The sequence below is a fragment of the Nannospalax galili genome, unplaced genomic scaffold (assembly GCF_000622305.1).
Source record: "Nannospalax galili isolate Female #2095 unplaced genomic scaffold, S.galili_v1.0 scaffold101, whole genome shotgun sequence".
Classification (NCBI taxonomy): Eukaryota; Metazoa; Chordata; class Mammalia; order Rodentia; family Spalacidae; genus Nannospalax; species Nannospalax galili.
In genome coordinates, this window is record NW_008345700.1 from 1,058,420 (window position 1) to 1,071,123 (window position 12,704).

The 12,704-nt window shown below is 41.6% G+C and overlaps 1 protein-coding gene across 3 annotated transcripts in view; it reads left to right on the forward strand.

The window, feature by feature from the left end:
* Nsd2 (nuclear receptor binding SET domain protein 2) overlaps positions 1-12,704 on the forward strand; it is an 88,962-nt gene that overhangs the window by 41,265 nt on the left and 34,993 nt on the right. For 2 of the 3 annotated variants that reach the window (XM_008841835.3, XM_029567700.1), the window contains 2 exons: positions 1,286-1,367; positions 2,620-2,744. In XM_008841835.3, coding sequence (XP_008840057.1) covers positions 1,286-1,367; positions 2,620-2,744 — 207 coding nt within the window. Of the gene's footprint in view, positions 1-1,285; positions 1,368-2,619; positions 2,745-5,292; positions 11,177-12,704 lie in introns of those variants that run through there. The other variant, XM_008841834.3, reaches the window with a different exon arrangement.

The following is a 12,704-nucleotide window of genomic DNA, read 5'->3' on the forward strand; positions in this document are numbered from 1 at the left end:
CCCCAGGTGTCCTGGAACTCAAACGTCTTTTTTAAGAAATCTGTGACTAGGACATTTGAAATATCAAAATTTACAGTAGATAACTAGATAGAATTTTTTTTTTAATGAACTAAACATTAAAAAAAAAAATCAAAAGCATATGTATCACCTCTGATCTGACCAAAGTCATTTTGCATACAATTCCCTATTATGTACTGATTACTTTTGATGTGCCAAGAGTATTTCAAAAGCTAAACATTGACCTTGTGACTATCCCCCAGTGACCTCCTGTGTTACCCCCCTGGCTTGGTTTGGTTTGTTTTTTTGTTCGCCACCATGTGGGTGCTGGTAACTGAACCTGGGACCTCTGAAAGAGCAGCCAGTGTTCTTAGTCACTCAGCCACCTCTCCAGCCCCCAAATTAATTTTTTAAAAAGACTTCTATAAAAGTACTTATTTGTCTTTTATGTGTATGGGTGTTTGTATGTATGTATGTGTATATATATATATATATATATATCAGGTGCATGCCTATTGCTCATGCTGGCCAGAAAGAGGGCATCAAATCCCTTGGAACTGGAGTTATGCATGGTTGAATAGCCATGTGGGTGCTGGGAACTGGACTCATATCCTGGGAGAGCAGCAAGTACAGTCTCTCCAGACTTACTTTTTTGTTTCAAAATAGGCTCTCACTAAGTTGCCTAGGTTGTTCTTGAACTCAGTAGCTCAGGCAGGCCTTGAACGTGTGATCCTCCTGCCTCAGCCTGCCAAGTAAATGAAATTACAGGCCTATGCCACTGACTCATTTTGAAACCTTTTCTTTTTCCTTCTGTTTTTAGTTGTGAAGGGTGTTTTATTGATGATCTTTATGAGGTAAATGATTGAGTTCATCTCAAAATGGGAAGTCTCCAGTGCAGTGAATCACACTACTAATGCTGCGCTGACATGGCAAGGCTGACCAGTTCAGTTGGGATTCTCAAATAGAAAGCTGGGTCTTCTTTATTTTCACTCGGCTCTGGATTCAGTCGGAAGTTTAGGCAGCAAATGGAGTAACGAGGTGCCTTACCAGAACTGTAGCAGGTCTTGTCACAGCCCTGCTTACTCTACCTTCTGACAGTGAGAAAAGAATCAGTTGAGAGTATGGAAAAACATTAAGCAACAGGAGTCCACTTGTATCTGAAGAACACTTTTCCAAAGGAAGAACTTTGTGTTGTGTAAATTTTCAGCAACCTGTGTTTATTCACATTAGGAGAATTTTTTTTCCTTGTTTTCTCTTTTCTGCCCCCCCCCTTTTGTTTAAATAACAGAGAGAGACAATCACCGACAAAACGGCCAGAACAAGCTCTTACAAGGCCATAGAGGCGGCCTCCTCGCTCAAGAGCCAGGCAGGTAATGTGGTCAGGCTCCTTCCTTCCTGGCTCCTCTGGGTGCCTGGGCGGGTGAGCAGGGCGGCCTGGTTCTGCTCTTACCGAGCCTCCAGTGTGGGCAGGTAGAGGGACAAGGGTAAATGAGAGCAGGGCTGAGAAGGAGGGGTCCAGGGAAGCCTCAGAAGAACCAGCAGTGAAGCTTGTACCACAAACGAGGAGGAAAGACGGTCTTAACTGAAAAATAAGCTGATTGAACGTGTAAGTTGTAAGGATCCAGTCATTGAAGTTATTATTCTTCTGATTTTCACTTTTGTTTGCAAATTGAAATTTTATTAGAGAAAAAGATCTAAACCAAAAATACTCAGGTTTCTTGCTTGATGGCACCAGCTGTTACCATAAATTCTATCACTCTTTAGAATCCTTATAGTTTATTTAGTAGTTAAAAGTCATGGGTAATTGTTTCTATCTTGTATGATAAGGAAACCAATAGCCTAGCTAGACAATAGCAAAGAAAAATGAATTATTTTATTGCGATCTGTCTGATAACTTACCACCTCTTAGAAGGAGAACAAATGGGTAGGGGTGAGGGGTAAAGAGAGGTGATTGGGAAGACTGTTTTCTTTGTGTTGTGTGAGATACTGTTCAGGCTTTTAAAAATCAGCTTTTTGTTTTTGTTTTATTTATTTGAGACAGGGTCTCCTGGAGTCCCATCTGGCCTGGAATTCGTTATATAGACCAGGCTAGCCTAGATCTCAACCGAGATGCACCTGCCTCTGCCTCCTGAGCGGTGGGATTAAAGGTGTGTGCCACCACACCTGGCAAACAACAGCTATTTTTTTAACCAAACATTTGTGGATAATTGGGAATTTGAACTTTTATAAAATGATATTTTCAAGTGTGTGAGTGGTATTGTTATATCAAAACTTTGTTTTAGAAATAAGCCCTAGGTCTTTTGTAGATGAAATTGCACGTCTGGAATTTGTGTCAGAGAATTCTACAGGGTCATGGATCTAGGTGTGAATGGAGTTGCATTGGCCCTCCCTGGCTTGTTGATTTTGGAAACCAGGTGATGGGGATGTGAGATTCATTATATAGTTTTATTTCCTTTTGCTTACAATCAGATTTTTCCATGATAAAAAGTAAACCCCTAGTGTACAATAAAGGAAACTAGAAGATTCATCTTTAGGACTTTCCTTGTTTGAGAGATTCTTTAAAGCATTAAGGAGGTGGGAGGTTTAAGATTTTAAACTTTGTAAAATAAACTTATTTTACAGCAACGAAAAACCTGTCTGATGCTTGCAAACCCCTGAAGAAACGAAACCGGGCTTCTGCTGCAGCATCATCAGCTCTTGGGTTTAGCAAAAGTTCATCTCCTTCTGCATCCTTAACTGAGAACGAGGTAAAACAATGATAATAGTGATTCTGTGGCATTCTTCTGAAGGCCATTAGTTATTCAAGTTGCAGTGTGAGTGGAAATCCTGCTTAGCATAATTTTGGTGGTTCTCCATAGGCATAGGTGAGTTTTAGGCTTTCTTAACTGTCTAAAATTCCCAAAATGGAGGAAAAAAAATACACTATTCTAGTCTGAGCACTTTGAATGTAAACACATACATACACACAGTGACTGTGTAAGTGTACGTATATATACTTTGTCTTGATGCAGGGTAACTGTTGCAATCTGTTCTACAATGGTCTATTCTGTAAGTTTCACACTGTGTTTTCTCACATGAAAGGAAGTCATACTGGCTATACCAGGACATCTACGCTGGCCAAACTGACATTGGCCACTGTGCACCCACACTGGGTGGGTGAAGGGGCTCACAAGCTTGTGGGGACGCCAAAGGCTTGGTCCTCATGCGCTGTGTATCTCCGGTCCTTTGAGTTCTGGCATGTCTCAGGTATGAGGGGATGCAAGTTAGAATTGTCAATGTACTATGTTTCCTGTGTTTCTGGACTTGCAGAATACATGGTAGAATAATAGGCCTTCTTGTACCAGGCTTGTGTGCCACCACCATAGCAGGCGTGAAGATGACCTCTCTGCATCTAAAGTCTGCTAGTGCTAGAAACAGATCAAGGAACAGCCAGAAATGCAGGAATGATGGCTCGTTTTGTTCTATACAGAGGTAGTTTTGGGTTCTTGATTTTTAGTGACTGCCATCTTGGAGCTTACTTTCTCCAGTTTTAATTTCTTGTTATTTTTATCCCTGTAAATCTGTTTTTTCTTGTTGAAGACTCTAGATTTTCGTTATTGTCACAGTGTTTGTGAGGAGGTAGCCTTGGCCTTCTTGGGTCAGGGGAGTGAGATGGGAAGTAGATAGACCTCTTCCTCCTGGTAGGTCAAAGGCAGCACTCCTAGCCTGCCCTCTGCTACCGTTCCTAGTAGTGTTGGTTGTGCCTCTGCAGTTTCTTTCTATTAGGGGATGGCTAAGCCTTCCCTTGCATGAGAGTCAGAGAACTGGGCAGTCACTGGGGTACCCCTGAGAGCTCTGTAGCTCACTGCTCTGAACCTGAAGTGTTGGTGTCAATCTAGACAGTTCTCCAGTGGGATCTCAGTGACAGACCAGTGTAGTCATGGTCTTAAGTGCTCACACTCAAGGGATTCAATTTGCTTGTAGTTGATATGTGTAGAAAACTAGACATTTCTTCCATTTGTATACACTTAGCTTTTCTGGGCATCTTAGGTTCTGAGACACAAGAAGGCCAGTTTTACACAAGGTCCTTCCTTTCACCTTTTCTTAACCACATTCAGGTTAGCATTCCAGAAAACAACTCCTGATAACAGCATCAAAAATGAAAGGTTTCTGGTCTGGAAGCCCTTTCATTCGTGCATTTAAGGTGGCATTTTCATTTATTTTTTTTTCAGTGCTGGGGTTGGAACCTGGGGCTTTTGTTGATGCCAGACATGTGCCTATCACTGCATTATACTCAGTCTTATAACATTTTAAAATAATTTTTTCTTGAATCATATTTTGGTTCATTTATCTGGCTGATATTTTACATATATTATGGTCAGAAAAATATTGAGCTACTGAACTTGTGTCTGTTGTTCCTGTTCATCAGCATTGTGTATTGGAGGCTAACATGCCAAGGGTGGGGCAGAGAAACAAACAGCAACTGAGTGTGGTCTCTGGCTCAGAGGTGTGAACTCAGAAAGACTTAGATGAAGATTTTTATAATAAGACTTCATTGCTCTTTAATTCTTTGGAACATCAGAGGTTGATAGATGATTAAGGCCATTTATATTATGCAAGAAATGCATTAAATTTACATCCCTTCTTAACATTTTTGAAGGTAACACATAGATCCTACAGTGTGCATTATGTTCTTTATGTAAAGTCACTTTAATTTCTAGGCCTTCTTTTAACTACTTTCATTTAGTTTATATGAATCTTCCTTTATAGTTCATTTTGTAGAATTACACTGTTAATTAAAACACTACAGGTGTTGCAAAGTAGACTTGTCTAGTTTGCATCAGCATTACTGGAGCACAGTGAGTGTTTCCAGGTGTACAGTACTGTCACATGAGCAAAGTGTTCGTGTTATGAAAAGATGTGGAGACTGCTGGGTCTGGCTCTGATGTGAAAATTACTGTTCGAAGATCCGACTGGCTCCTCATTTGGGACTCTTACTTACCTTCTGCATGTTTTATCTCCTTCCCTTCACCACACTTGATTGAAAAAAAGAGACTTTTATAGGGTTGGTATTGGAAGACATTTTAGGTCATGTTGTCGTTTAAATTCTTGAAAAATATGTATGATAAATTTATATTGGAATAATTACTAATTACATGATATTACATCACCCCAAATGAAGAGATTAGATTAAAATTACACACTTGCATGACAAAGGCCTGTGAAGGAATTGATGTGATTTAAGTGTTTTGTAACTTCATTTTTTGTTCCCTTAGTAGAGCAAATTCTTATTTTTTTCGCCTTCACTGGTAACAGCTTTTATGGGAGCCCACATCAGTCAAGTTGGACTTGAACTCAGCCGCCCTGTACTGCACTTAGAATGATGTAATACCCCAAGATGTCTGCTGCAGGTGGTGCATCATCGTATACACTAAGTGACATTTCTATCACAATCATTTTATGGAAGATGTGTGATAATCTGTTTTTACTGGTATTAATAAACACATACAATGAAGAAAACAGATAACAAATTTTAAGACCAAGGTAAGATACCTAATCAAGGCCATTTAATCAATCACATTCATCTCATAATAGAAACACATTCATATTCCAATGATCAATCTAGATTTCAAGTTGAGGAGGAGGCCCTTCAATGAGGCTGTCCCAGAGCTGTGACACTAGCACCATGTTGACGGGTGGTCCTGTAGAGCTCACTTTTTTCCTCCGATTCATAACTTCCTAAATTTTTATGGAAAAATGTCAGCTTCTGTTCCATGAGAAATGAAGAGCAGACAGGACACGTTAGGGGTCCTTCGTTAGCTCTTCTCATTGCCAATGAAACGTATTCAGTACTGTAGATAGTAAACCAATTTCCAACATGAAAGGCAGGAAGAGTTTTGATTCTGTCCTTTTTTACTCAACAGTTTTACACTAGACACAGTAAATTTTTAGGAGTGAAAAAAAAACATTTACAGTTTCATCACAAACCATTCAACTCTTGATCCAATGACTGACATCTAGATGATGTCATAGTCAGGTTATTTACACCAACCACATCATCAGTTGCTTTTGTAGAGCATAAGCATTATGTTTAAGTGTTGTGGTATTGGGTGTCCAGCTGGGGGCATACCCAGATGCCCGCATGTTTGCATGGGAGGAAAGGCTCCACTTGCCCTCAGCTCAAGAAATAGAGCTTGTGCTGTGCACAGGGTATGAAAGCGGTGCCCAGGCCATTCCCAACAGATTCATCATCAGTGTTCGACCTGTGATGAAAGAGTCTGAGTAATACTTTTTGTTCCAAACCATTAAGTAATGTAACGCATGTAACATGTAGGGTGCCAAGCACCTTACAAGGACTCAGTGGTTCACTGTTGTGACAGTAATGGTTATAACAATAAAAATAATGAAATCACCATCATTCCATTTTTATCCAAAAGTATAAATTTTGCTTTGGCATGAAAAGTGATCCTCTTGACTGCACTATGCATGTGGGGATAAAATAAACCCAGGAGTGGCAGAACCCTAGCTTTGTTTGTGTGACACCTTAGGGTATGAGACTGTGAGGTTGTAGGCTGGTATGTCACTCAGCTGGCTCTGCTTAAATATAATGAGAGATACGACCTCATAGGATGCCTGGTGTGAACAGTCTTAAGTTGTACTGTTCTTCAGTCTAACATTCTCTCAAGTGAGCTACTTCAACAAAAGATATTTGTATTCTTAAGGACACGAAAGATCTCAGGTAAATTTAAAATTCTAAAATTAAAAAAAATAATCACTAAATCAAAAAATATGTGAAGAAATGATGGAGTAGAAATGGCCCTGGTTCAAAAAGCAATTTCTCAAAGTAAAGACCCTAGCTTGAAAGGCTTTGGGCAGAAATGAAGGGATTTCATTAGAAATTAGAGTATGATGACTTGTAGATGGTATCTAGGAAGCAGCATGTGCAGATGCAGTGGGCGTCAGCCAGAGGACAGCTGCTCTGTGGTACAGAACTTGAGGGCTTCAGAACTAGTGATGGTGGTCATAGCATGGTGCAGAGTTAGCACCAGCTGAGTACGGAGGATGTGAGGGAGCAAGATAGGGCTGATTATGGCATGTTCTTACCTGGGAAGACACTGCCCATCTGGGAGCAGAGCCCGTGTCCTCAACATTTTGCAGTGAGAGTGATGGTCCACATGTAGAATCTTCCTGCTCCAGAGGCCAGCAGTAGTCTTATAGTGGATAAGCTGAGTTCCCTCAAGAATCAGCTCTTGGCCTCCTCCAGGAGGTGAGTAGAAGAGAGACATTTGTTTAAAAGAGCTTAGCAAGAAGCAATAGTTTGTCTACTAAGAGTACAAAAATTATATGACATTTATTATGCTGCAAATTTAATATGGAATTCCTTCATTTCCTAAAGATGTCAAAATAGTAATGCTACCTCTCTAGCCCTAGGACATTTAAACTGGCCATTGTTGAGATTAAGTTTTGCTCCTGCTATACAGAGAATTTTTACCATTTGATCCCATTTGACTTCCTTCAAACCATTGTTTGTGTACCATGTTTGCCTGGCAAGGGGAGGTAGCTTTGTTGTATAAAACTTTCATTCAAAAGAGGTGAAGACTTGCCTGAATGTACAGAAGTTTGGACTGTAGCTGTTCTAACAGTGCGAGTCCTCTGTTGCACAGAGCAGCACCTCAGGGAGTGCACATGCTGGATGGAGGCCTGGTGCCCAGCAGCCAGGTCCTTCAGGCGCTCCTGAATCAGCCCCTCTGCTCCAGATGGACTTCTGCCTCCCTGGTGGTTTTTCCTCAGAATTGATGAAAAGTTAATGTTGTCCTTTGGTCATGATGCCTTTAGGTATAAGTTGTAGCTCAAGACTCTCTTTCATACTCATATCTATTTGCATCTGTGTATCCCAACTGAAAATAACTCCAGTGTAAGAGGATGTTCCTGAAAACCAACAGAAATCTAAGCACGAGAAGGAAGTAAAGTTTCATAGGACCTAAGGCAAAGAGGTCCCTGCTTGATGCATGAGGGCATCTTTTCTACCCTACTGTCTCTGAAGCAGGGCAGCCTGCTTCTAGCATGGGATGGAGGGCTTCTTAGATTGGTCTTCTGAGGTCCCTCAGCCAAGGTGTATCTGGTTCTGGGATTATTGTTGAGATAGTTCATGCAGAAGCACAGGAAAACTTAAAATGGGGTTCTCTGGGGTTGGAAGCCAGACAACAACAGGGCCTTTTCATTAATGGTAGAACACATCAAAAGAAAAGCAAGAAAAAAACAGGGAAACCTAACTTGGCAATGACAGGCCTGTAACTTCAATGAACTTGCCCCAAGGTTGGTATCTGGAGCCTATGTATAGGTAAATGGTACCCATCCACGGACTGTCACAGAAATGCCATACACAGACGGAAAATAAAATAAGCATCTCATTCCTCAAAATTGATGTCCATATGTGTGTAAAGTTTAAATGATTAAACAGGGCTTCTGAGAAAGGTCTTGCAGAGCCTGGAGTGGGGACCAGAACTGAAATGTGCTCTGTCCATCCTCCAGCACTGGTTTGTATTCCATGTAAGCCCCTGGTTCGCTTGGCCCACTTGGGCAGAACCAGGACCCTGAATGAGTTTGTTGGTCTCAGTTTGCTTTATTTGGGCTCGATGCTCTGTGAGGCTGTCACCCCCTTCGGGAAATGCCTGTCTAGTGGCAGGTCAACAGTAAGGTCGTTAAGACTTAGTAAGTTTGCTTCCTTTCTCTGTCAGATTCTAAGGTACCTTGTGTCTCACATCCCAACACATAGGTTGCTGAGCCACATTAGATCCTATTATTCATATGGACTTCTGTGAGGGGACCAGGCAAGGGCCTTTTGCACTCAATGTGAAACATGCAGCATCTTATTTTAAAGTCAGTAATTCCATTACATCAGTTTTTGGAAAAAGTCATCACCAACGACTGGTGTTTATCCTTCAGATGATTAATCTAAATTACTGTCTTTTGCTGAAGAAAATCAGAAGGGCTTTCCTAACATGCTCTCAAAGCTTTATTGTGTCTTACTGACCTCTAAAGCTTTTTGGGTTTTGTTTTTATTTTAAGGACTATATTGATTTCCTGGATATTTTAGGACTTCTGATGACTGAAGTTTACTTTGGTCCTTTTAGGTACTGCTTTTATTGTTTTATCTGGAACATGAGGATTTTTCACTCATTTTCCTGACATTGTTAGAAAGTGGACTGTCCTTCGCAGACAGAAAAGTAGTGCTTGCCTTTTTTTCCTGTACAGGAAGGGTGAGAGGCATGCTCTCTGGGATATCTTAACTAGCAACTGTGTCCTTTTCACAGCCTGACATGTCTCATCTTGTCAGATTCCTGTGTACTACATCCCCATAATTTTTTTCTAACCTATGTGGTTGTTGGGCTTTTTTTTTTTGTGTGTGTGTGTGTGTGTGTGTGTGTGTGTGTACAACTCTTAACAGTATTTTGAACATGTCTTCTGGGATATATTGTTTTTAAGAAATGACTGGGGTGACCTGGGGTCCTAGCTAGGGTGCAAGGGCATTGTTCAGCTACATGGGCAAAGAAAACAGGCAGACTGTCAGCCCTGTTTTCAAGGCCTACAGGTGATGAGATGTGGCCTGTTGCTGCAGCTGGCTGGACCAGACCCCTCCACTGCCCACTCCCAGGGAATGGCTGCCACTGAGGACACAGCTAGGACATTTTGAGACTCACTTTACTTTTGACAAGGTCGAGGGCAAGCCCTCATGGAAGCAGTAGCCATGTGGCCAGCCCTGGCCATGGCTCCCCCTGGTCTTTGTTGTCCTCTCCTCAGGCTGTGTGACTACTAGATGCTGGCATAGACTAGATGAATGGGAAGCACAATGACACTCTGGACTAGAGGTTTTTCATGTTCTTGGTAACTATAGCTGGCTTTAAATTAGGAGCAGCTAAGAAAGTTCTAGTCTGTATAACAATAAAAATTATTTTGAATTCTAGGATTTTAGATAATGGTCAACTTTAATTCCACTCTAATACTTCACTGTGATGTTAACTTGGAAGACCTGCTTGAGATTAGTCTTTTAATTTTAGACTCATTATATCTGTTGAGCACAGGATTATCATTTGTAAATCTAAAACAGTCTGTGAACGTACTTCTACGCCTCTTCCTTTATGAAAGCATAACTTCAACCTGAAAACAATGTTGGTTTATAGAAATATTTATTGTTCAAGGTCTGTAATTGTATTTCAAAATGATGTAGTAGTATTCAACTTGTGAAGGGATTTGTTTTGTCAAAAAATTAAAAACTCAATGTGTATCAGCCCTTGAAAGGGAAGGGGGTTGCTTTGTGGCCACAGTGGGGTAAACCCCAGCTGCACTCTTTGAGTCTTCCTGATGGTCGCATAGCTCCTGGCAGTGGGTTGGAAGATGTCTACCAGGTCACCTGATGTTTGGTCATGCCATCTTGAAAGTCCCTGTAATAGGTGAAGAAGACTGCATTTCCTGTCTCTGAAGGAATGTATGTCTAAGGCAGGTAGGCAACTTGGTACTATCACATACTGAGTAGAGAGTGGAGAAAGTATTTTCACATTCAAGAAAACTTTGGAAAGTCAGGAACTAAGCTGCCTGGAAATCAGTGCCACAAGCATGGCCTTGGTGGACACAGGAATCCCCAGGAAAGTTGACAGTCTGTGTTCCATCAGTCACTGCATTTTTCCTTTTCCAAACACATCCTGTTGGCTATGGAATAGATCATAGATGTTGTAGACTGAGATCTGGGACTGTGTTGGGACCATACAGGTAATTTATCACTTCCACAAATGGCATCTCCAAGTAAGCTGTCACCTGGTACGCGTGGAGGTGGAGCCAGCAGCTGGAGTGAGGCGCACACTTGGCTCTTCTTGCCGGTGGTTTTCTGAGCAGAGAGCTGAGGGACCCTCCTGACTGGCTAGGGGTCCTTCCATTTGTCGGAGGGGGTGTGGTGGGTGAAGATGGGACCTTCTACAATCTGTCATGGACTGTGATATTGTAAGGTCTATATTCTGTATGTGGATCTCAGACCCAATCAGGAAACGAGCCTTATGTGTGTCATTAACATTTATATTTTCATTCAAAATATGTATTCAGTGTTTATTTCCTCAAAACAGACTTTGTTAATTTAGGAAATATCTCCGAGTGGAAACGTGCTAACTTTCTGTAAATCTTAAATAAAAGGTGCTGTTCCTTCTTCTGACCCAGGACTGGTTTGTGTTTTCTGTCCTTCTCTCCACTCCTTTTTCTTTTATAGCTTTTAAGTTTTGTTTCAGCGACACCAAGGGAAGAGTTGGGTTGGTGGATGGAGAGCGGGCTCTCTTCCATGGATGCTGTGTTGAAGGCCCTTTCTTTGGGTCTCAGTTCCCTCATCAGTCAGATGGGCCAGCCTTGGGTGGCTGGGGAGCTACTTTCTGAGACAGGTCAAGCTGTGTGGCCACTGATTCCTGAGGCCCTGGACTTCCCTAGTACCCACTCCAGTCTCACCTCAGAAATGCTGAGACCCTCACCCATGACCCCCCATATCTGATGGACATGTTAAATTTGGAGTTTGAACTCAGAGCATTTCAAGTTGCCTCTTTCTGGATGTTGATGTTAAGAAAAGTGGGAGGTGAGCTAATTGGGTGAGGGACGGGGAATGGGCCCTGCAGTTCCAGCTAGTCAGCCTCCTGGTGACAGACCTTGTGATATGACACTGCTCTAATCTAGTCTTCTTCATGCTATTCCTGGAAAAGGTGAGAAAATTGAGCTTAAAAGGCCTTTTTTTGTTGTTTTTGTTTTTGTTTTGAGATAGGGTCTCCCTATAGTCCCAGCTGGCCTGGAACTCACTGTGTAGACCAGGCTGGCCTTGAGCTCACAGCCTGCCTCTGCATCCTGAGTGCTGGGATTAAAGGTGTGTACCTACCATCATGACAAGCCGTTTTTTTTTTTTTTTTTTAATTTTTTTTGCCTTTTTGAGACAGGGTCTCCCTGTAGCCCTATCTGGCCTGGATTTCCTGTGGAGACCAGGTTGGCCTCGAACTCACAGAGATCTGCCACCTCTGCCTCCCAAGTGCTGGGACCAAAGGTGTGCACCACCATGCCCGGCTTTTTTTTAGACTTTTTGTTAGCCTTTTCTGTCTAGAGAGACTAGAACAGTGTCCCTGCTCCAGTGCCCTCTCACAGCCACAGGAGCCCTTGGAAAGCCAGCCTACTTTGAGTTCAAATCAGCAAGATGCCTGTTTATTTTTTCTACCACTACTCCAAATAATTTCAATGAGATAAATCTGGAAAAAGCTCATCAGTAAGTCTGCAGAACCTGTAGGCTAGATTCCCTAGTTTTTGTTTGTTTTTTTAAATGTGGCCCAATTTCAGTATTTCACTGTATTCTCTGGCAAACAGCCTATAATTAATTGTAATTATTGAACTGTACAGGAAATGCGGTTAATATTTGCTCTGTTCTATCTCCAAAATTCATTTTTTTGACACCGAAAAAAACCTAACAGATAAAAACCAAAAAATTTAAACACTTGAATTTGATGGACAAAAAGATTTTCTATTTTACCCACTTAAACGTTTATTGCTAGTGCTTGTCAAGTGAGGGCAAGAGGCTCAATGCAGTAAGGGTCCTAATCTGAGCAGTAGAACACAGCTTGCCAGTGGTTTCCTCTGCCCACATTTCTGCATTCCTTCTAAGCCGTTTCCATAGATTCCAGTGTTAACAAGACAGGAGATTGTTCCTTGCCTTTCTG